General features: G+C 45.0%; 1 protein-coding gene across 3 annotated transcripts in view; it reads right to left on the bottom strand.

Annotated features, from left to right (window-relative positions):
* The window catches only part of LOC126354377 (WAS/WASL-interacting protein family member 2-like), an 82,037-nt gene that overhangs the window by 36,234 nt on the left and 20,127 nt on the right, over nucleotides 1-25,676 (bottom strand). For all 3 annotated transcript variants that reach the window (XM_050003975.1, XM_050003977.1, XM_050003976.1), the window contains exons 3-4: nucleotides 23,720-23,884; nucleotides 6,399-6,463 (exon numbers count right to left, since the gene is read on the bottom strand). In XM_050003975.1, coding sequence (XP_049859932.1) covers nucleotides 6,399-6,463; nucleotides 23,720-23,884 — 230 coding nt within the window. The remainder of the gene's footprint in view (nucleotides 1-6,398; nucleotides 6,464-23,719; nucleotides 23,885-25,676) is intronic.

The raw sequence follows: 25,676 nt of genomic DNA, 5'->3' as shown, positions 1-25,676 counted from the left end.
ATCCACCTGTATTGAGGACAAGAGTAGACAAAAATGAAGGAGTTTTTTTTAATTTTTTTTTAAGGCACAAAGCTGCTACGGTCATTAGCACCTGGTCTGTGACTTAGGAAAAGCTAAATAACGAAACTGGAAACCAGCAGCAATGGGAGCAAAACTCAAAAAGTGGGAAAAACAAAAACACAAGGAAAGCTTAAGAAACTACTATAGAAGGGGGGTTGTTTGTCCCCAAAAAGAGTTTCAAATTGCTCACGTCATCTCACTGGCACTAATGAACTTGAGAACGCGATCGGCTGATCCCGTGTCATCTGCTAAAATGGAAGATATATCAGGCCACAGCTGTAGACGGGCGCATAGCGGAGTAAAATAGGGGCACTCAAGTAAAAGTTGTCTCACCGTCCACAGTTGAGAGCAGTGGGGACAGAGCGGGGGAGTATTGCTGCTTAAAAGATGTTGATGGCTAAAAAGACAGTGCCCTATCCAGAGTCTAGTTAAAATTACCTCCTCCCGACGATGAGTTCGGGAGGAAGAAGTCCACGCACAGGGAAGAGCTTTCACGCCCTGCAATTTATTATTGGGAAGTGTCGACCAATGTGCGTGCCATAAAAGAGCAACACGACAACATAAAACACTCCGTAGATCGGCGAAGGGAATCATGCGAATAGCTGGCCGAAGAAGACAGACTGCAGCCTTGGCCACTATATCGGCTGCCTCATTTCCACAGATACCAACATGTCCTGGGATCCAGAGGAACGCCACAGAGTGGAGCAAGTGGAGGCAGTCCTGAATCCAGTGGACCAGAGGGTGGACAGAGTAGAGAGCTTGGAGACAGAGGAGAGTGCTGAGAGAGTCTGAGCAGATAACATACTGTATCTGCTGATGGCGGCAGATGTATTGGACAGCCTGGAGAACAGCGTAAAGCTCCGCAGCATAAACCGAACACTGATCGGGTAGCCGAAATCGATTTGGGGTGTCGCCAACAATATAGGCACTCCCAACACCTAATGATGTTTTTGAGCCATCAGTATAAATAAATGTGGCATCCTTCATTTGTGCGCATAGAGCAGCAAATGCCCGACGATAAACAAGAGAAGGGGTACCATCCTTGGGAAACTGACAAAGGTCACAGAGCAGGCAGGTCGGTGGCCGGAGCCAAGGCAGTGTTGTACCCGAAGTTGTCAAGGAAGTTTTAGGAAAGTGGAAGAAAGAGAATGGATCAGTTGACGGAAGCGGACTCCCCGTAGTAGTAGGTAGGAAGGGCGGCCAGCATACCCTAAATCCAAGGAGGCGTTGAAAAAAATGTCATGGGCCGGATTTGCAGGCACTACTTCTGAGTTGTTATGTTAGGGTAACGACTCAAGGACAGCTCGCTGATTGGACAGTGGAGGTTCAGCAGTCTCAGCATAAAGGCTTTCCACAAGGCTGGTGTGAAAAGCTCCAGACACTAAACGTAATCCACGGTGGTGGATAGAGTCGAGACACCGAAGAATAGACGGCTGAGCAGAGGATAAACTAGGCTTCCATAGTCCAATTTCGAGCGCACTAAGGCGCGACAGAGGCGGAGAAGGACCACTCGGTCCGCTCCCCAGCAGGTGACATTCAGGACACGGAGGGTGTTGAGGGATCGCAGACAGCGAGCCGAAAGATAGGAAATGTGGGAGAACCAGCACAGTTTTCTGTCAAACGTAAAAGCCAAGAATTTAGCGACATCTGCGAATGGAAGGTTGACAGAGCCTAGATGTAAGGAAAACGGAAGAAACTCCGTACGACGCCAAAAATTAACACAAACGGTCTTACTGGGAGAAAAGCGGAAGCTGGTTTCGATGCTCCAAGAGTGGAGGCGATCGAGACATCCTTGAAGACGTCGTTTAAGAAGGCTGGTCCATTGAGAGCTGCAGTAGATCACAAAATCGTCTACAAAAAGAGAGCCTGAGACATCAGGAGGGAGACAATCCTTAATTGGATTTATGGCAATGGCAAACAGTACAACACTTAGCACAGAGCCCTGGGTTACTCCATTTTCTTGGGAGAAGATACGGGAGAGAGTAGTGTTCCCCTCACTTTATATGTGCGCTCTGCCATAATTCACGAAGAAAGAGGGGTAGCTGACGTCGAAAGCCCCAAGAGAACAGTGTGCGGAAGATGACTGTCCTCCAACAGGTATCGTATGTTCTCTCCAGATCAAAAAATATCGCTACTGTTTGGCATTTCCGGAGAAAATTGTTCATGATATAAGTGGAGAGAGCAAACAAGATGGTCAACTGCAGAACGATGCTTTCAGAAACCGCACTGGGCAGGTGTTAAAAGACTTCGGGACTCCAGCCACCAGGCTAAACGGCAATTCACCATACGCTCCAAAACCTTACATACACTACTCGTGAGAGAAATGGGGCGATAGCTAGAGAGGAGATGTTTATCCTTTCCAGGTTTCGGAACAGGAACGACAATAGCTTCCCGCCATCGTCTGGCAAAAGTACTGTCGGTCCAAATTCGATTATAAAGGCGAAGTAGGTAACGCAGACTATGGTATGATAAATGCAACAACATTTATATGTGGATACCATCCAGTCCTGGGGCGGAAGAGCGAGAAGAAGAGAGTGCATGTTGGAGTTCCCAAATGGAGAAAACAGTATTGTAGCTTTCGCGAGTTTGAGAGGAGAAGGCAAGAAGTTGCACTTCCGCTGCATGTTTCTTTGGGAGAAACACTGGAAGGTAATTTGAAGAGCTTGAAATCTCAGCAAAGTGTTGACCCAATGAGTTAGAAATTGCGTCAGGGTCCGCTAAGTTATCATGCGCGACAGTGAGCCCAGATACCGGGGAGAAACTAGGCGCTCCAGATAACCGATGAATCCAACTCCAAACTTCCGAGGAGGGAGTGAAGGTGTTAAATGAGCTAGTAAAGAAGTCCCACCTTGTCTTCTTGCTTTCGCGGATGATGCAACGGTATCGCGCATGGAACTCTTATAGTGGATACAGTTGGCCAAAGTAGGTGGCAGAAAACGCGAAGAGCACGTCGCCGTTCACGTATTGCGTCACGGCATGCCTTGTTCCACCAAGGAACTGGGGGGTGCCGGGGCAATTCGGAGGAGCGAGGTATTGGACGTTCCGCAGCTGTAAGAATAACTGAGGGCGTTTATCACCAGGCGGTGCTGTAGAGGAGACACGCCGTGTTGGAGAAGGAGGAAAGTGACAGTCATCAAATGTCGCTAGAGACGAAAAAAGTGTCCAATCGGCTTCGGCAAACTTTCATTGTCTCGTGTGCATATATGGCAGTTGTGGCTGCAATCGAAGGACACATGGAAAGTGGTCACTGGAGTGTTTTATCAGCAAGAGCGAACCATTCGAAGTGCTGAGCTAGCGGAACAGTACCGACTGAAAGATACAAATGAGAGAAATTTGTCATGGAGGCAAACATAAACGTAGGGTCCCCAGTGTTGAGGCAAACAAGATCTGCTTGGTGGGAGACGTCTATCAATAGTGAGCCACGCGGACAAGGATGCAGAGATCCCCAAAGCGGGCGGTGGGCATTGAAATCCCCAACCAGAAAATAAGGAGGGGGGGGGGGGGGGGGGGGGGGCGAAGCTGACCAAGAAGACAGATGAAAGAGATCAGCTCGTGCCATTGGTGTGGATGATGGAATGTAGACAGTACAAAGAGAGAAGGTGTATCCAGAAAGGGAAAGACGGACAGCAACAGCTTGTAAGGAAGTATTTAAGGGGGTTGGGTGATAATGGAGAATATCATGGAGAAGAATCATGAGTCCTCCATGTGCTGTAGTGCCTTCAACAGAGGGGAGATCAAATCAGACTGACTGAAAATGGGGGAAAACAAAGCGGTCGTGGGGACGCAGCTTTGTTTCCTAAATACAGAAGATGACCGGCGAGTAGGATCGTAAGAGGATCGACAATTCATCCCAATTGGCTCGAATGCCGCGGATATTCCAAAGGATAATGGACATAGGGTAGACAGAAAATGGAAGAATGTGACCAAGGTTGCCCTCAACTCAACGACTGCTCAGAGCTTGCGACTGACAGCGTGGAACGGCTTTCAGCTGAAGGCAGAAGATCCTGTTCAGGAGCAGCTCCTGGCACCAGCGATCGGCCGGTTGATCGGCCACCAGCAGTGCACCTCGGCAACACAGAAGACGGCTGAGGGCGGTTATCACCAGGCGGTGCTGTAGAGGAGACACGCCGTGTTGGAGAAGGAGAGGAACTGGGTTTATTATTAGCCTTTTTGGAAATAGAACATTGTTATGAAGGAGGAACCAATGGTTCAGAAGTCGGAATACGTAAAAAATCTTCACAAGTAGGCTCTTTTTTGGAAGTCCGGGTGTCTGATCTTGGGGCTCGAGATTTAGCAGAACCTGATGAAGGGTGAGCCATAGAGTGAGCAGGTGAGAGTGGGGAGTTGGAACGGGCGATCTTCGCACTGGCCGATCTGACGACCGTGGCACTTAAGGTGAGATCACAAGTCTGTGTGGCTGCCTCCTTTGTTGGCCGAGGAGAGGCAAGGACAGTGCTGTATTTACCAGTGTGAGGCACAGTGGGCTTTCGACTGACGAGTAACTTTCGAGCACCAAAGGTCAACACCTTTTCATTCACTCTGATTTCCTGAATGAGCCGTTCGTCTTTAAAAATGGGGCAATCTCTAGAGGAAGCAGCATGGTCACCCATACTGTTGATGCAATGAGGGGATGGAGGTGGACAAGCACCCTCATGGGCATCCTTGCCACACACAACGCATTTGGCCGGATTGGAACAGGACTGGATGGTATGATAGAACCGCTGACACCGATAGTAACGTGTAGGGTTTGGAATGTAAGGGCGAACGGAAATTATCTCATAGTCCGCTTTAATGTTCGATGGGAGTTGAACTCTGTCAAATGTCAAGAAGACAGTACGGGTTGGAACAATGTTCGTGTCAACCCTTTTCATGACTCTATGAACAGCTGTGATGCCCAGGTCCGACAGGTAGTTTTGACTTTCCTCGTCGGACAATCCGTCAAGGGAGTGTGTATAAATGACCCCATGTGATAAATTTAAAGTGTGGTGCGCTTCCACCCGGACAGGGAAGGTGTGTAGAAGTGAAGTATGCAGCAATTTTTGTGCCTGGAGGGCACTGACTGTTTCTAACAATAAGGTGCCATTTCGTAATCTGGAACAAGACTTTTGCGTTGACACCTTTCTGAATAATGAAAGGGTTGACTGTGGAGAAGTCGTGACCTTCGTCAGACCGAGAAACAACAAGGAACTGTGGCAACGATGGAAGAACTGTCTGTGGCTGAGACTCATTGAACTAACGCTTGTAAGCAGACATAGTAGAAGATGAGGAAACCATTGCGGAAGTATCCCCCATGATTACTGGCGTCTCCGATGGCGCACTCCTCCCTTGTGGGGGCCCTCTCTGAGGGCATTCCTGCCTTAGGTGATTGTTCACACCTCAGGTCACACCTCCCGAGAAACGGACGGAGGGACCAATCAGCACTTTCGGAAGGTATCAGCTCGGGTAATCACCCATCCCTAGGCCTGGCCGTTACCAGGGGGTACGTATGTGTCCTACCTGTCTACCCGTGCCGGGGAATTACGCATTACCCCGTCACCGGCTACACATCGGGAATTCATGAGCCAGTCTTCAGATATGCACAGGGAGGAGAAAAGAGAAAGGAAGAAAACAAAGAAAGTTAAAGGAAGGAAGAGAGGTCTCAAACACTGCAGCAGAGAAAAGGGTAAACAGAAGAGGTAAGGAAAAGAGAAGGACAAAGGAAGGACAAAGACTTGCCTGCAGAGAAAGCGAAGAAGAGACGCTGTTTTACATTTCGAGCTTCTGTCTCTGGACTTAGGTACAAAACATATTCCCAGAGGTGGAGAAAGGGAAGGAAAGAGGCGGAGGTGAGGGGGCGGTGAAGATGGGGAATGGGGAAGCATGTGGAAAAGGAAGGTATGCGGCCCGGAAAGCAAGGAGGGCCACATTAGTTCGGGGTCCCGTGCTCGCTATGCACTTATCCACAGAAATGTTGTGGACCCCGTGGAGGGAAGGAGGAGGTGACAGAGCAGCCTGGATGGATACATATCTGACTGAAATGATCTAATGCTAAATGGGAGCAGCAATGCAGAGAAACTGTAATATGAAAAGACTTATAACAAAACTTGCATATGGCACTGATTAAAATGTATGTGAAGAACAAACACTATAAATAGACTTTACATGTTGAAGAGGTAAAAAGTGAAATTATTAACTGCTCTGATGTAAAGACAATAATTGAAATACACATGTTATAGTGATGGCTAAAAAAACATGATCTACCAGTAGGAAAGCTTTCTATGGTATCTAAATAATGCCAAATGAAGAACCTCTAAAAAATACTATCCTAGAACCCAGAAAAAAATGTGTGGAGTACTTACAGCATTGTTGGCAGGTGGAGAATGTCTTGACTGAGTCATGTTTTGTAATGCACTGCCTGTCTCTCCTAGAACAACACAATTCTTCAATTCAAATTGTAAATACAAAGCCAGACATTTAACACACACACAAAATGTTTACTTCTTTAGATTTTATATCTTGGGCTTGGGAAACAATGGGTAAAGCCCTTGAGATCAGTAACCATATGTTACATAGTTAACAACTGACTTTGAACAAACAAGTTCAGTTTGGCAGCTCTCCTAAATAGCCAAAGCTTATTCTCAACTGCTGAATAATTTGTTGATTTACCACAGAATTTACCACACAAATATCTCCAATGCAAGCAATGTGTGTTAAGATTCACTGATCTCTGCTGGGTTGGGTGATGGGAATACAAAGAAGCATGGGCTGGGGAGGTGGAGGGATACAAGAGTAGGGGTGGGGGAAGATGCTGTCGTGCTGTCTGTGGAAGCCTGCAGGGATGTGGTATGGATAGGTTGGTGGGCCTTTAGATGCAGCATTGGGAGGATGTACTGGAAAGGGGTGGGGTTGGGGGGGGGGGGGGGGGGGGGAGTGAGAGAAGACAAGCAGGGAAAGATAAAGGGCCATGCAGGTTCACTGGGGGAATAGAAGACGTGTGGGGTCAGAGTAAGAGCAGGGAAGGGGACAGAGGCAGGTGAAGGGCAGGGACTAGAAAGGCTGAGGCAAGGGAGGTTGCAAGAATGAAGGAACGAAGGTTATGTTGCACTAAAAGTTTCCAATTGCACATATCAAAAAAGCTAGTGTTGGTGGGAAGAATACAGATGGCACAGGCTGCGAAGCAGTTGTTTAAATCTAGTACATGTGTTTCACAGCATGCTCAAAAATTGAGTGGCCCAGCTGTCTCTTAGCCACAGTTACGGCCATTGATGTGGACAGACAGCTTGTTAGTGGTTATGCCCACATAGAATGCTGAACATTGCTTGCAGCTAAGTTGACACATCATACGATTGCTTTTACTGAAGGCCCTGCCTTTGATGGGTAGGAAATATTGTGAGAGGACTGCAGTAGGTGGTAGTGGGTAGATATATGAAATATGTCCCGTATCTGTTTTTTACATGGATCTGAGCCCTCGGGAAAGGGGTATGGAACAGGGGTGAAACAAGGACAGGCATAAATATTGCATAGGTTGTGTGGGTAGTTGGTTGGCTGGTTGGTTTAAAAGAGGGGGGGAAGGGACTAAACTATGAGGTCATCGGTCCCTTGTTCTGAAGGAAACAATGCCACAGTGGTGAGAATAAGACAGTGAGACTTACAACACAAAACAGAATGAAATGAAAAACCACAACAACGACTGAAGGGCAATGAACACTTAAATGGACAAAAGGGGACAAGAAAACCACAAAGACGCAAGAAACAGATAGAAGAGGCTAAAACAAGAAAGCAGGTTACCATGGCTGGCTGACCACGAGGATAAAAAGGAAAAGCCGGCCATCTCTGCAACACATTAAAACCTCCACACTGAAAACACTAGGGTGCAGGACACACAGGGACAAAGGACATATGCTTAAACTTAAGAGCAAATGATAAAACTCACCCTCACAAATAAAATGTAAAACTTAAGTCACTGTTGAGGCATTGTCGCACAAGACCAAAGGTAGGGTGGTGGGAAAGTTAAAAGTCTGACACAGAGCGGCTAAAATTGGGCAGTCCAGCAAGAGATGGACAACCGTCATTTGTGAGCCACAGCGACACTGAGGTGTGTCCTCGTGACTGAGGAGATAACCATGCGTCAACCACATATGGGCAATGTGGAGCCGACAGAAAACACAGAGCCCAGCGAGAGACATGCATGGAGGTCTTCTACACATTCGTAGTTTCATTAATGGCAAGCAGCTTGTTTTGCATACTGAGGTTATGCCATTCTGTCTCCCAAAGCCACTGTGCAGTGTAATACTGAATGCAGGTCAGTTCCAGAGACGCCGATCTCCACAAGCAGTTTCCATGTAGCCTGTTTGGCCAGCCGGTCAGCAAGTTCATCACTTGGGATTCCGAAGTGACCTGGGGTCCACACAAACATCACTGAATGACTGGACCATTCCAGGGCACAGATGGACTTCTGGATGGTCACTACCAAAGGATGGTGAGGGTAGCACTGGTTGATAGCTTGTAGGCTGCTCAAGGAGTCAGTACTCTGGAGAAATGACTCGCCTGGACATAAGCGGATGTGCTCAAGAGCACAAGATACGGCCACAGTTCTGCAGTGAAGACACTGCACCCATCTGGCAAGGAGTGCTGTTCTATATGTCCTCCATGAACACAGGAAAAGAAAATGTGACCATCAGCCATCAGAGTAAACCACTTAATGGCCCCATACATGTCGAGAATCGAGAGGAAGTGACAGCAGAGAGTCGCAGCATTAACTGAGTCCTTAGGGCCAGGTGCAGGGTCCAGGTGATGCTGCGGCCTAGGTGTACACCACGGAGGTGTTCGTGAGTGGTAAAGGCAAGGACACCAATTCGTAAAAGAAGGGATCGGACACGAACTGCAATTGGAAGCCATGACCTGGGCTGCTGATGAGGGAGATGAACCGCAATGGGTGGGAAAAGGAGACAGTGATTTGGATGCACAAGGGAACTACGAATGTGTGCAATGTAACTAGAGAGCAACTGCGCACACCTAACCTGCAATGGAGGGACTCCGCCCTCCACCAGGACACTGGTCACTGGACTAGTCCTAAAAACTCCTGTCACTAGGGGAATGCCACAGGGGTGTACTGGGTCGAGTAAATGCAACACTGAGGGCGCCGTTGAACCACAAACCAGACTCCCATAGTCAAGGTGGGATTGAACAATGTCTCTGTAGAGCTGCAGCAGTGTAGAGTAATTTGCACCCCTGTTGATGCTGATCAGGCAACGGAGGGCATTGAGGTGCTGACAGTACTTCCGCTTAAGCTGACGGAGGTGGGGAAGCCAAGACAATTGGGCGTCAAAACCCAGTCCTAAGAATCAATATGTCTCCACTTCGGTGAATGCATCGTCATTAAGGTAAAGTTCTGGTTCCGAATGAATGGTACGATGCCGACAGAAGTGCATTACATACGACTTTGTGGCCAAAAACTGGAAACCGTGGGCTAGAGCCCATGACTGTGCCTTGTAGATGGCTCCCTGTATGTGCTGCTTAGCAACACCATTACTGGTGGAGGAGAACAAAATGCAGAAGTCATCTGCATACAGAGAAGGTGAGACGAACGGGGCCCTACAGCTGCTGCTAGACCATTAATGGCTACTAAAAATAGAGATACACTCAATACGAAGCCCTCTGGGACACTATTCTCTGGGATATGGGGGGAACTACAGGAGGCACCAACATGGACACGGAAAGTACGAAGTAACAGGGAAATTTTTGATAAAAATCGGGCACAGGCCTCAGACTACAGTCGTTTAATGTGGCAAGGATATGTAATCGCCAGGTGGTGTCATACACTTTTCGTAAATCAAAAAAGACGGCAACCAGGTGTTGGCGTCTGGAAAAGGCTGTTCAGATGGCTGACTTGAGTGACCCTGGCAGATGCTGCCCTGACATGGAGCCAGTAGGCCATGTGACTCCAGGACCCAACCCAACCACTGACACACCATATGATCCAGCAGCTTACAAAGTACCTTGGTGAGGCTGATGGGCCGATATCTATCCACATCAAGAGGGTTTTTACCAGGTTTGAGCACCGGAATGATGGTGCTCTCCCACCATTGCAATGGAAAGACGCCACTGCGCCAGATCCAGTTGAAGATGACGAGGAGATGTCGCTTGTAGTCAGACAAGAGACGATTAATCATGTGACTGTGGATCCGATCTGGACCAGGAGCTGTGTCGGGGCAATGTGCAAGGGCACTGAGGAGCTCCCACTCTGTAAATGGGGCGTTATAGGGTTCACTGAGGCATGTGGTGAATGAGAGGACTTTCCTTTCCATCTGCCGTCTGAGGGTGCGAAGGGCTTGGGGGTAGTTCTCGGATGCAGAGGGTGGAGCATAGTGCTCAGCAAAGAGCTCGGCAATTGCGTTTGTGTCGGTAGATAACACACCATGTATGTTAATGCCACGGACACCTGTTGGGGTCTGGTAGCCAAAAAGATGTCTGATCTTTGTCCAGTCATGGGAAGGTGACGTATGGCACCCAATGGTCAAGACTTATTTCTCCAACACTCCTGCTACCGTCTTTTGATAAGCTGGCGAATGTGGGCACGGAGTCATTTAAAGGCTGTCAGGTGCTCCAGTCCAGAGTACCACTTATGCTGCTGTAGAGCTCGCCGACGTTCTGTAATTGCCTCAGCAACTTCTGGTGACCACCGAGAAGCCACCTTTTGTCAGGGGACCCTAAAGAGTGAGGTTCACGTTTTACGCCACAGTTAACAATTGTTGTTGTCAGCTGCTCAACCATCACATTGATGTTACCGTGTGGGGGAGAGTCAATGGTGACTGCAGAGGTGAAAGATTCCCAGTCTCCCTCGTTTAAAGTCCATCTGGACAGGTGTCCATATGCCTGATGCAGGAGCAGTGAAAGGAAGGTGGGGAAGTGGTCACTACCACACAAGTCGTCATGTGCTCTCCGGTGAATAGATGGGAGAAGTCCTGGGCTGTAAATGGATAAATCAATGTGTGGCGGCCCCAGTACTTAAGAGGCAGAGGTCGAACTGAGACAGTAAAGTATTGACATCTTTCTGTCGGCCAGTAAGCACAGTGCCACCCCATATGGGGTTATGGGCATTAAATCTCCCAGAAGTAGGAAAGGTTTAGGGACTTGATCAATCAATGCAGCTAATGCAATCAGGGGTACTGCACCATCTGGAGGAAGATATACACTCCTGGAAATGGAAAAAAGAACACATTGACACCGGTGTGTCAGACCCACCATACTTGCTCCGGACACTGTGAGAGGGCTGTACAAGCAATGATCACACGCACGGCACAGCGGACACACCAGGAACCGCGGTGTTGGCCGTCGAATGGCGCTAGCTGCGCAGCATTTGTGCACCGTCACTGTCAGTGTCAGCCAGTTTGCCATGGCATACGGAGCTCCATCGCAGTCTTTAACACTGGTAGCATGCCGCGACAGCGTGGACGTGAACCGTATGTGCAGTTGACGGACTTTGAGCGAGGGCGTATAGTGGGCATGCGGAAGGCCGGGTGGACGTACCGCCGAATTGCTCAACACATGGGGTGTGAGGTCTCCACAGTACATCGATGTTGTCGCCAGTGGTCGGCGGAAGGTGCACGTGCCCGTCGACCTGGGACCGGACTGCAGCGACGCATGGATGCACGCCCAGACCGTAGGATCCTACGCAGTGCCGTAGGAGACCGCACCGCCACTTCCCAGCAAATTAGGGACACTGTTGCTCCTGGGGTATCGGCGAGGACCATTCGCAACTGTCTCCATGAAGCTGGGCTACGGTCCCGCACACCGTTAGGCCGTCTTCCGCTCACGCCCCAACATCGTGCAGCCCGCCTCCAGTGGTGTTGCGACAGGCGTGAATGGGGGGACGAATGGAGACGTGTCGTCTTCAGCGATGAGAGTCGCTTCTGTCTTGGTGCCAATGATGGTCGTATGCGTGTTTGGCGCCGTGGAGGTGAGCGCCACAATCAGGACTGCATACGACCGAGGCACACAGTGCCAACACCCGGCATCATGGTGTGGGGAGCGATCTCCTACACTGGCCGTACACCTCTGGTGATCGTCGAGGGGACACTGAATAGTGCACGGTACATCCAAACCGTCATCGAACCCATCGTTCTACCATTCCTAGACCGGCAAGGAAACTTGCTGTTCCAACAGGACAATGCACGTCCGCATGTATCCCGTGCCACCCAACGTGCTCTAGAAGGTGTAAGTCAACTACCCTGGCCAGCAAGATCTCCGGATCTGTCCCCCATTGAGCATGTTTGGGACTGGATGAAGCGTCGTCTCACGCGGTCTGCACGTCCAGCACGAACGCTGGTCCAACTGAGGTGCCAGGTGGAAATGGCATGGCAAGCCGTTGCACAGGACTACATCCAGCATCTCTACGATCGTCTCCATGGGAGAATAGCAGCCTGCATTGCTGCGAAAGGTGGATATAAACTGAACTAGTGCCGACATTGTGCATGCTCTGTTGCCTGTGTCTATGTGCCTGTGGTTCTGTAAGTGTGATCATGTGATGTATCTGACCCCAGGAATGTGTCAATAAAGTTTCCCCTTCCTGGGACAATGAATTCACGGTGTTCTTATTTCAATTTCCAGGAGTGTATGTTGCAGACAGTTATTTCCTGCATCATCCTTATTCTGATAGCCACAGCTTCAAGAGGGGTTTGAAGAGGCACAGTTTCACAACAGACTGAGTTTAGGACATCAATGCAAACTCCACCTGACACCCGATTATAGTCGCTACAGTTCCTGTAATATCCGTTATAACTGCGAAGGGCAGGGGTCCACACTGCCGGGAATCAGGCAGGTTTCCTGGAAAGCAAGTGTAAAGCTTAACAGTTGCCATAGCTCAGAGAGACGGTGGAAAAAACCACCGCAATTCCACTGGAGGATATCTTCTTGAGACTGGAAGGCATGAGACATTCAATGAAGCAGTTTACACCTCAGGGTCACCTGCTGCCACCAACATATTGCCCGAGTAGTCAATATCCATTGTGTCTGAGGATCCGGCGAGACCCAGGTCCTCAGCATACACTAGAATCTCCACCTTATTCCCAGGCGCAGAGCTTGTACGTAGCAGTGGTGTGGGTGCCACTGCAATTTCCTTGGTCTTAGGGGTCTTCTTTTTGGACTTTTCTCGCTGCTCCTTGGATTTCTCTGGCTGAGAGGGCTTCCTGATTCAGTCTCTGCGACTGAGGAGGATCGTGAAGCCCTACAACCAGCTGCTTTTGGGCACTTTAGCCACTGGCGGGTGTCATCTTTCCCATTAGCAGAAACCTGGGAAAAGAGTGACCCAAGGGACCCCTTCCTGGCGACAGGAGCCAAAGAAGCCTTCACTTCTCCAGCTGAGAAGTGTGGACTGATGTACCCGATGTTCGATGTTTGGGATGGAGGGGGGGGGGGGGGGGGCAATGCTCCCGATGTAAGTGGTGCCGGAGCAACAGCAGGGGAAATGCCCTCACTGTCAAGGGGGCAGATGAAACCTTCTGGCTCTGAGAACCGACTGGAATTCGCGGAACTGATGGGGCTACAACTGTTCTCATATCGGTGGCATATGAGGTGGTCATAGCCACAGGATGTAGGCGCTCATATTTTCTCTGAGCCTCAGTGTAGGTCAGTTGGTGCAGGGTCTTGTATTCCAGTACTTTCCTCTGTTTATCTAAAATCCTGTAGTCTGGCAAGCAAGGTGAATGATGCTCACCACAGCTGCCACAGATGGGAGGTGGGGCATATAGATTACTGGGATATGCTGCTGGAAGTACAGCGAGACGACATATAGCCAAACTTCCAGCACTTAAAACACCACATCGGGAGAGGGATATATAGCTTGACATCACAGAGGTAGACCATCACCTTGACCTTTTCAGGTAGGGTGTCACCCTCGAAGGCCAAGATGAAGGCACCGGTGGCAACCTGAATATCCCTCGGACTCTGATGGAGTCGCTGCCCAAAATGAACACCTCGCCGCACTAAATTGGCGCGCAGATCGTCATCAGACTGCAAAAGAAGATACCTGTGGAAGTTAATACCCTGGACCATATTTAAGCTCTTATGTGGCGTGATGGTAACAGAAACATCTCCTAACTTGTTACAAGCGAGTAATGTCTGTGACTAGGCAGAGGATGTTTTTATCAAGACTGATACAGATCACGTTTTGGACAAGCCCTCCACCTCCCCAAACTTGTCCTCCAAATGCTCTACAAAAACGGTGTCTTCATCGAACAAAGGAGTCCCCATCAGTTCTCATACATACGAGGTACCAGGATGAATAAGGTTCGCTGCCATTCTTAGCCTGGCGTTCCTCCCATGGTGTGGCCAGGGAGGAGAACATTTTAGGATCATGCTTCCTTGCATTGTACTGAGATTTTGAATGCTTAGAGACTGATGGTGTTTGATCATCAGCAAGTGATGATATAGTACACTGCATCGCACGTCATCTGTTCTGATGCCACCCACTCTATCCAGGGGCCCTCCCCAGAGGTGCCATCCAGCTGCAGGAAAGTCCACCTGGCAGGATGCCCATTGCTGGAAGTCCCGATGCCTCAGGATGGCGAGCATCTACTCCTTCGCTCACACAGGGACTTAACAGTGCAGTCATCAGCAGAGATATCCCTGTGTTGTCAGGCGGCTACAACAAACAGGGTACATGGCAGCCCCACACCACAATGGACTGGCTACCGTGCTGGATATGAGGTGCAAGAAGTCTATGGTCATCGTCACTGCAAAAAGTGACACTGCATATTGCATGGTGGAAAACGCACCCAGGAAGGCGTCCTTGCTCAAGAGATGGAGAATGAGCTAGACTGCACTGCAACAACGACAAGTGGGCTAAAGATTTCAAGGAGCGATGGACATGATGCACCATGTAAAGCACCCTTCCCCAATTGGCCCGCTCTTTGGACCTGCAGGGGTCAAAGCATTGTGAACACGAAGTGGGCACTGATTGTGTTGTTGTTGTTCTTCAGCTGGAAACCTATATCCAGCAGCTGGTCCATGTGGTAGCATGTACTTCACTTCAATTTCATTTAACTCATAAATGATGCCTATAATCTCCGCAATCCATCAGAGTCATACCCATATGCCAAAAACATCCCCCTTCTCAGGTTGTGAATCTGAATATTATCCTGTGGTTTCTGAGGTGTTGGCTGAACGAATGAAATCTCTTCTTTCTTGCTCTTTAAAGTGCATACAATAGAAGTTCATCCACCACTTTGTGAGCCAAAAATGTGCCTTCTGAATTCCTTTCATGGGAGTTGTTTGTTTGGGCCATTCTTCTTTCTTCAGCTCACGGAATTCTTTGATTTCCTCTTAGGACAAAACAATGAGGGCTGCAGATGTGTAAGATTTCATGACTCTCATAAAATTCTAAGCATTCTGAATGGCAGTTGTATTTGGTCTAGAAAGATTATGGTTTGTAGCATGGTGCTTCAGCAGGTGCCCTACACCTGTGACCAGTAGCACTGTATACCCAGTCAGTTGGTACAAGCGACTTAATCAATTGAAACAGCTGGTAACAATTTTTGAAATGACAAGGAGCACCATCAGAAATAATGGTGGTCTTCTCTGCCCCTGTTTGCAGTTAAGAATTTTGTGCATTGCTAGCGAAGCATGTCCTCTGTCGTCACTTATAACTGCAACACTTGTGGTCTTGTTTTGAAAATACGTCACTCCTGAAAAAAAAAAAAGAAGGAAAACTTATCATTACTCCCCCCCCCCTCCCCCCCCATGAACCATGGACCTTGCCGTTGGTGGGGAGGCTTGCGTGCCTCAGCGATACAGATGGCCGTACCGTAGGTGCAACCACAACGGAGGGGTATCTGTTGAGAGGCCAGACAAACGTGTGGTTCCTGAAGAGGGGCAGCAGCCTTTTCAGTAGTTGCAGGGGCAACAGTCTGGATGATTGACTGATCTGGCCTTGCAACATTAACCAAAACGGCCTTGCTGTGCTGGTACTGCGAACGGCTGAAAGCAAGGGGAAACTACAGCTGTAATTTTTCCCGAGGACATGCAGCTTTACTGTATGATTAAATGATGATGGCATCCTCTTGGGTAAAATATTCCGGAGGTAAAATAGTCCCCCATTCGGATCTCCGGGCGGGGACTACTCAGGAGGATGTCGTTATCAGGAGAAAGAAAACTGGAGTTCTACGGATCGGAGCGTGGAATGTCAGATCCCTTAATCGGGCAGGTAGGTTAGAAAGGGAAATGGATAGGTTAAAGTTAGATATAGTGGGAATTAGTGAAGTTCGGTGGCAGGAGGAACAAGACTCCTGGGCAGGTGACTACAGGGTTATAAACACAAAATCAAATAGGGGTAATGCAGGAGTAGGTTTAATAATGAATAGGAAAATAAGAATGCGGGTAAGCTACTACAAACAGCATAGTGAACGCATTATTGTGGCCAAGATAGATACGAAGCCCACACCTACTACAGTAGTACAAGTTTATATGCCAACTAGCTTTGCAGATGATGAAGAAATTGAAGAAAAGTACGATGAAATAAAAGAAATTGTTCAGATAGTGAAGGGAGACGAAAATTTAATAGTAATGGGTGACTGGAATTTGAGTGTAGGAAAAGGGAGAGAAGGAAACATAGTAGGTGAATATGGATTGGGGCTAAGAAATGAAAGAGGAAGCCGCCTAGTAGAATTCTGAACGGAGCACAACTTAATCATAGCTAACACTTGGTTTAAGAATCATGAAAGAAGGTTGTATACGTGGAAGAACCCTGGAGATACTAAAAGGTATCAAATAGATTATATAATGGTAAGATAGAGATTTAGGAATCAGGTTTTAAGTTGTAAGACTTTTCCAGGGGCAGATGTGGACTCTGACCACAATCTATTGGTTATGACCTGTAGAATAAAACTGAAGAAACTGCAAAAATGTGGGAAATTAAGGAGATGGGACCTGGATAAACTGAAAGAACCAGAGGTTGTACAGAGTTTCAGGGAGAGCATAAGGGGACAATTGACAGGAATAGGGGAAAGAAATACAGTAGAAGAAGAATGGGTAGCTCTGAGGGATGAAGTAGTGAAGGCAGCAGAGGATAAAGTAGGTAAAAAGACGAGGGCTGCTAGAAATTCTTGGGTAACGGAAGAAATACTGAATTTAATTGATGAAAGGAGAAAATATAAAAATGCAGTAAATGAAGCAGGCAAAAACGAATACAGACGTCTCAAAAATGAGATCGACAGGAAGTGCAAAATGGCTAAACAGGGATGGCTACAGGACAAATGTAAGGATGTAGAAGCTTATCTCACTAGGGGTAAGATAGATACTGCCTACAGGAAAATTAAAGAGACCTTTGGAGAGAAGAGAACCACGTGTATGAATATCAAGAGCTCAGATGGCAACCCAGTTCTAAGCAAAGAAGGGAAAGCAGAAAGGTGGAAGGAGTATATAGAAGGTTTATACAAGGGTGATGTACTTGAGGACAATATTATGGAAATGGAAGATGATGTAGATGAAGACGAAATGGGAGATACGATACTGCGTGAAGAGTTTGTCAGAGCACTGAAAGACCTGAGTCGAAACAAGGCCCCCGGAGTAGACAACATTCCATTAGAACTACTGATGGCCTTGGGAGAGCCAGTCATGACAAAACTCTACCAGCTGGTGAGCAAGATGTATGAGACAGGCGAAATACCCTCAGACTTCAAGAAGAATATAATAATTCCAATCCCAAAGAAAGCAGGTGCTGACAGATGTGAAAAATACCTAACTATCAGTTTAATAAGTCACAGCTGCAAAATACTAACGTGAATTCTTTACAGACGAATGGAAAAACTGGTAGATGCGGACCTCGGGGAGGATCAGTTTGAATTCCGTCAAAATGTTGGAACACGTGAGGCAATACTGACCTTACGACTTATCTTAGAAGAAAGATTAAGAAAAGGCAAACCTACGTTTCTAGCATTTGTAGACGTGGAGAAAGCTTTTGACAATGTTGACTGGAATACTCTTTTTCAAATTCTAAAGGTGGCAGGGGTAAAATACAGGGAGCGAAAGGCTATTTACAATTTGTACAGAAACCAGATGGCAGTCATAAAAGTCGAGGGGCATGAAAGGGAAGCAGTGGTTGGGAAAGGAGTGAGACAGGGTTGTAGCCTCTCCCCGATGTTATTCAATCTGTATATTGAGCAAGCAGTAAAGGAAACAAAAGAAAAATTTGGAGTAGGTATTAAAATTCATGGAGATGAAGTAAAAACTTTGAGGTTCGCCGATGACATTGTAATTCTGTCAGAGACGGCAAAGGACTTGGAAGAGCAGTTTAACGGAATGGACAGTGTCTTGAAAGGAGGATATAAGATGAACATCAACAAAAGCCAAACGAGGATAATGGAATGTAGTCAAATTAAATCGGGTGTTGCTGAGGGAATTAGATTAGGAAATGAGACACTTCAAGTAGTAAAGGAGTTTTGCTATTTAGGAAGTAAAATAACTGATGATGGTCGAAGTAGAGAGGATATAAAATGTAGACTGGCAATGGCAAGGAAAGCGTTTCTGAAGAAGAGAAATTTGTTAACATCGAATATAGATTTATGTATCAGGAAGTCTTTTCTGAAAGTATTTGTTTGGAGTGTAGCCATGTATGGAAGTGAAACATGGACGATTACTAGTTTGGACAAGAAGTGAATAGAAGCTTTCGAAATGTGGTGCTACAGAAGAATACTGAAGATAAGGTGGATATATCACGTAACTAATGAGGAGGTATTGAATAGGATTGGGAAGAAGAGAAGTTTGTGGCACAACTTGACTAGAAGAAGGGATTGGTTGGTAGGACATGTTTTGAGGCATCAAGGGATCACAAATTTAGCGTTGGAGGGCAGCGTGGAGGGTAAAAATCGTAGAGGGAGACCGAGAGATGAGTACACTAAGCAGATTCAAAAGGATGTAGGTTGCAGTAGGTACTGGGAGATGAAGCAGCTTGCACAGGATAGAGTAGCATGGAGAGCTGCATCAAACCAGTCTCAGGACTGAAGACAACAACAACATCATTACTCCAATGACACCCTTGTACTTCTTGTGGGAGAATTACAGACCAGTTCTCAGCAACATCACAGTGAAGCACTAAACATCTAAACACAGTTCTTCAGCCTGTACAGACCCTTTCACTTCTGCAATGTGTTGTGGCAATTTCTTCAGATATTGGTGTGTTACTGCTTTCACTGACCATTTACCAAGTCCATCAATGAAACTGTCAAAGGCAAAGGTTTCTTGATTAGTTTATTTTCCTCCCATGTCTGCATATGTAAGTTCTGCAGAGTTATCTGCTACATCTTCCAGGCCAAGTGTCTAAAGACAGTCCTCCCTTTCCAGGGCAGTCATTACACTCTTAAACAAGTCTCTCGCTTTACATCACAGATTAATAATGACTTCACACGCTCGACCAAGGTATCCTATGTCATGTGATCCAGTAAATTCTTCAAAGTTACCACACAAAGTTCAAAATTATTGCAGTACACACAAAAACAGACATCTCTAGGTGGCTGTGGAACTACCCACTTATGTCGTAGTGCATAAATCTTTGATCTTCCAATATGTGAAGTTGTGTAGTTGCTCTTATGAACTGCTAAAGTTTCTTTAATACTGCAAGTCATGTACACTATGTGATCAAAAGTATCTGGACACCTGGCTGAAAATGACTTACAAGTTAGTGGCAACATCCATCGTTAATGTTGGAATTCAGTATGGTGTTGGCCCACCCTTAGCCTTGAAGACAGCTTCCACTCTTGCAGGGTTCAACCACATGCTGGAAGATTTCTTGGGGAATGGCAGCTCATTCTTCATGGACTGCTGCACTGAGGAGAGGTATCGAAGTCAGTCGGTGACGTCTAGCACGAAGTTAACGTTCCAAAATATCCCAAAGGTATTCTATAGGATTCAGGTCAGGACTCTGTGCAGGCCAGTCTATTACAGGGATATTATTGTCATGCAACCATTATGCCACAGGCTGTGCATTATGAACAGGTGCTCGTGCGTGTTGAAAGATGCAATCACCATCCCCGAATTGCTCTTCAACAGTGGGAAGCAAGAAGGTGCTTAAAACATCAATGTAGGCCTGCACTGTGAAAGTGCCATGCAAAATAACAAGGGGTGGAAGGCCCCCTTCATGAAAAACATGACCACATCACATAATACCACCACCTCATAATTTTACTGTTGGCACTACACACTCTGGCCGATGATGTTCACCGGGCATTCACCATACCCACACCCTGCCATCGAATTGCCACTTAGTGTACCGTGATTCGTCACTCCACATAACGTTTTTGCACTGTTCAATTGTCCAATGTTTATCCGAGGCAGCTTTTACATTTACCGGGGTGATGTGTGGCTTATAAGCGGCCGCTCAACCATGAAATCCAAGTTTTGTCATCTCCCGCCTAGGTGTCATAGTACTTGTAGTGGATCCTGATGCAGTTTGAAATTCCTGTGTGATGGTCTGGATAGATGTCTGCTATTACACATTACGGCCCTCTTCAACTGTAGGCCACCACTGTCAGTCAAGAGACGAAGTCAGCCTGTACGCTTTTGTGCTGTGTGTCACTTCACATTTCCACTTCACTATCACATCAGAAACAGTGGACCTAGGGATTTTCAGGAGTGTGGAAATCTTGCGTACAGATGTGTGACAAGTTACACCCAATCACCTGACCACGTTCGAAGCCCGTGAGTTCTGTGGAGTGCCCCATTCTGCTCTCTCATGGTGTATAATGACTACTGACATCACTGATATGGAGTACCTGGCAGAAGGTAGCAGCACACTGCATCTAATCTGAGTCATCTGCAGCATGGGAAGCTTCACCTTGTTCAGATACTATCATTGTTGTTGTTCTCAAAACATTTAGAACACAAAAAGTCGTCACTGGAAACATCTTCACTTTGAAACACAGTCTTCAAATGAGAACGCTTATTCCCAAACTGAACAAAGTGTTTTTTGTTTGTCTTATATATCACTCTTTTATCGATATGCAAATAATCAGCATATTTCTCTCTCCTGTTGCCCAAGTCAGAAAACATTTCAAACAGTCCTTTTCACAAAACACACTACAACTGTGTCAATTGGCAAATTCCACACAAAAACACAGAACTCACTGAATGGTCTCAGGTTTCTTAGAAGCTTCTTCAGTAAACAAATTACCACTGAACAACTACCATACAGAAGCATGCAATGAATAACCACAACAAAGAAACTGACAAGAAACTACAACAAAGTGTAAGAAATATCTCCAACAATGAAAGTGAAAAGAAATAACTGCAACAAAGACAATAGAAATAAACATTGTAACAAGGAAATTACTAAGAAACAACTTCAGTGAAGACATTACCCTTAAAAGTTAAAAAAATTAAAATAAAACTGTACAACTTAAAAGTGGAAGCTGTTCTTTACAGAGAATATAGTACTCCATGGCATTAATCAACTGAAAAAAATCTAACTTTTCTTGTATTGGAATTTTTGAAAAAAAAAAAAATTCTGTAAATTATAATAAAAATTTAAAAGGCGACAGTAAAAGAACTTTGACAGATGTGTCCAAACAAAGCTCTGTAATCATAAAGCAATTATCTTTCAAATAAAAAAAAGAAAAAAACTAACAAAATATCTAGAACTGTTACAGAGATAATATTTTTTTCTCTGAAATTCGCATCTTTAAAATTGTGTTCACAGTGTCATCTTTAGGCCTGTATCTCGAGGCTGGATTTTTTTTTGGAGAAAACAAAAAAATACAGGTTTCTTACTTATTCATGAATTTTAACTGTGCTAAACATATGCATAACATCCGAGACTATGAAGGTAACCCCCCTGCCTGAAGTGATATGGCTTATGCCATACACAAATTCTCTCTAGCTGTTGCAACAAATGTATAGTGCTAAAAATTAAGTAGAAAAACAATTTTGAACAAGAAATTCGACTTCCTCTTTGATATGTGGGGAAAAAATTGAAATAACACAGCACTGGCATGTACACGCATACAATAATACATGAATTTAGTGTAAAAATATAGAAAAGCTCTACCCGTATTATTTAGCAGTTAGCTTAATAGTCAAAGTGTTCTGTTTGAGTGTGTTTGAGGTTTGTGGACGCTAAACAGCGTGGTCATCAGTGCCAAAAAGTGTTCTGTTGTACAGTAAATGAACATCTACTTGCAGGAATGAAGGTGCGTAAATATATGCTTAATTACAAATTTATACTTTCGGGCACGATAACTGACAAATTTTATGTACTGCTGCCTTGTGAGTTGTTTTAGTCAGGAAACTTGTCCAATTTTGAAAATTATTTTAGTCCCATGTGATACCATTTTCAGCAAGGTTTACTGTACTTCCATCTCCACAGACAAATTGAAAAGGCAAATGAGAGTAAATCCCTCAGCCTACTAGGAATTAATTTGGACACACAACTGAAATGGGATGCACAGTGAAACCAATTATGCATTAAATTACCGTTTCACTACTGCAGCCGCTCTCTCTGATTTATGTGCTGAGGGGCACTTTTGTTATGGCTTTACTGCTCACCAAGTGCTGGTGTCTGCACTGAGAGATGCTGTTCCCGTTGATATGAAATACTTATGAGCCAATTTTTTGAAAATTATTGGGTGAAAGCTCAGGACGCATACAGACTGTAGGAAAACACAAGCGGCACTTGTATACACATCCACAGCACCTGGGGAACAGTGTTGCAGGACATGTATACACATCCACAGCAGCGAAATGGTTAAAATCATTTGTTAGTAAGAAATAGCTTCAGTCTTCACATTAAACTTTCTTTCAATCTCACTTAACTTGTGGAAATATCTTATGGGGCAACTCTTTTGGTTAAAAACAGAGTTTATGTGGGAAAAAAAGCAGTGAGAACAATTAAAGGCATTCTGAACTTAATCATGCCAGGCACAGTTAAAAAAAACTCTGTGTCCCCTTTATATTAATGCTGGTCTCCTTTCAAACTAACCCTGGTACTGAGAGACCTACCATAAAGTTTCTTTGAGAGGTCTATGCACAGAATCTACTAATTGGAATCTGTTCATAAAGTAGAAGAGTTCTATAATATTGTGGTATCATAAAAAATAAAAAAGTTAATTTTTCATGTAAAATATAAATATGTCTAATTTTTAATGTAAAATTTTATTATTGTACACATATCAAAATGTACATGATCTGTGGTTGATAACACCTCCTTGAACACAAGTCTAAAGTCTAGCAACTGTACCATACCACGTTATCTTACTTTGAGAAAGACACCTCAAAGTTTGTGTGGAACAGCTGTCTCCAATGACTTTGACATCGACGGGACGTGAAACCAAATCTTTTTTCCTTTGTTTTATGGAACAGGTGTTTGGTTCAACACTTGTAATTATCCTGATATTTACTTCCAGATATATAAATAGCATGTGGTACAATTAAACATAATTACTCTCGCTATCAAAAAACAGGATTTGCCGGTAAAGCAATACAAATAACTACTAATGTAAAGACTGCTAAGAGAGAGAAAGAAATGGAGGCAAAGTAGATGTAATGAAATCTGTATCCATTATGGTAGGAAGTAGCAGTGATACTCTGTCCTCGTTAGACAATTACTGCACAATGACAGTGATCTGTTATCAAAATTGCAACAGCTACTATATATAAATTTCATTACTCAGACCATGAAATGTAGACAGTAACATACCTAGTCTCCCAGTTGGTCGCAGTTTTGGCATTTCTCCCTTGAAAAGACCACCAAGGCCATTGTTTTTTGGGAAATCTGTGCTGCTGCTGTTGAATCTAGTGTTGCTATTGCTGCTGAAGTTAGTGCTTCCATTAATGCTGCTGCTGTCTGAACCTTTGACTTTCCCTGTAAAAAATATACTTCAATGGACAACATTCATTACTAACAAAGAGGTTACAATGAATAAACTGCACAACAAATACAAGACACTGAAAGTATACATATTTCTGACACCTGAAATTAACCAAAATGAAGATAAACAGCTCCAGCAAGAGTGTACAATGCGCCAGAAATAAAAGTTTTGATCTGAATGTAAGAGAGACAGTGGGGGTTTGTTCATTTTTATCTTATTTGTTACTTTTCACAACATTAGTGCTGTCATACAAACACAAAATATTAATTTTCTGTTAGGCAACAGTATGACACTGGAAGTTCACTTGTATCTTAGCACTTCTTGGACTGATAATATTGCTTTAATAAATATACTCAATAGTTTGTGTAATTAATTATAATTAACATCTAATTTTGGAGCAATTCAGGAACACAATGGACATTAAAAGTCGAAGTGTTGGACTACATCTGAATCTCAAATTTCATAATTACAGAAACTAAATGCCACACATCCCATACAATGCAAAATAATGTCACTGTTCAGATAAATAAAATGTTGTAACAAATATCCCTTGTTTGCACTCAAAGCATAAGTTGGAGAAGGTGTCTTTCGTACACATTAAAGGGGTTTGTACTTTCCTAGAGGATGGTGCTTGATTTTCGAACTCCACAAAGACAAACTTTATTGCATTGTCAACATATGATGACCCAAAAAATTCAATATGAAAACCAGCATACACAACAAATTATGAGACACTACTATCATTGGATATCATTCAATTTCCATGCCAGGATTCCAAAAAACATAGTTATCCAATGTCACTGCATTTTTAGTAATTGTCTTGTGGTAATTGTTTGCAATGCATTGACTTTTCTTAAGATCATCAGTGAATACAGAGCCAATTTCCCATTTAAAAAGTGAAAAGCTAATGTCATCATGACAACAATAAACAGTAAGAGGTGAAACCTCACACAAAACCAAATCTGTGAACAAAAAGAGGCCGAGTGATGAAAAAATTAGTCTCCAATGTCAGACTTTGAAGACTACACTATGCTGTATGTCCACGGAGCCATTACCTGTCAATGTCATCACTTGAATGTGGTATGGAAGGGGATGTGATCAGCAGACCACATTTCCAGATTTCAGAACTTTGTACCCACCATTACATCCAGTAAGTACTATCTAAAGACAAATCTTTTGAGACGAATATATCTATCTACTTGTTGGTTGAACTTTCTTTAGTGACAAAATCAGATCTGAATTGTAGTAACTATGGGAGTTATAATGTGTGAACAATGGTTGAACCCACAACTGATATAACATGTCTGTACATGTTTGTCATATAGTATTCATTTTGGCTGTGCTATCATCATACCAATGCAGGCACATGTGCATGACTGTTGCAAATTAGCTTTCTGTAAAGTTATATTCCGACCACCAAATATTGTTTTGTTGTCAACCAGTGGTGACACAATGGGCATCAGTATGTGTACATTGATGGAGGATGCTACAGTAGACTGATCGGTTGCTCAATAACATCACAGAGATCAGGAGATGGTAAATCACTAGCGAGCAGTGCAAATTATTTTGTGAAGGCCTTCATTGTACGAGAGTTCAGCTTTGCTTGCAGTGTGTGCAGTCAGTTGTGCTTCCCATGCAATTTGAAAAGAGTAAAGGCTAGACATCACACTATACTGGCAGAAGCATTCCCCAATTATATGATCTTTATACAAGTGGTAATTTCACTAAGAATCCTGATGGCAGGTGGTTGTCCATAATAAGTAGATCAAATGGCTTCTTGTACCC

The sequence above is a fragment of the Schistocerca gregaria genome, chromosome 3 (genome assembly GCF_023897955.1).
Source record: "Schistocerca gregaria isolate iqSchGreg1 chromosome 3, iqSchGreg1.2, whole genome shotgun sequence".
In the NCBI taxonomy this organism is placed as follows: domain Eukaryota; kingdom Metazoa; phylum Arthropoda; class Insecta; order Orthoptera; family Acrididae; genus Schistocerca; species Schistocerca gregaria.
The sequence above is the reverse complement of the archived record's forward strand: the minus strand, read 5'-3'. Positions and strand labels throughout refer to the sequence as shown.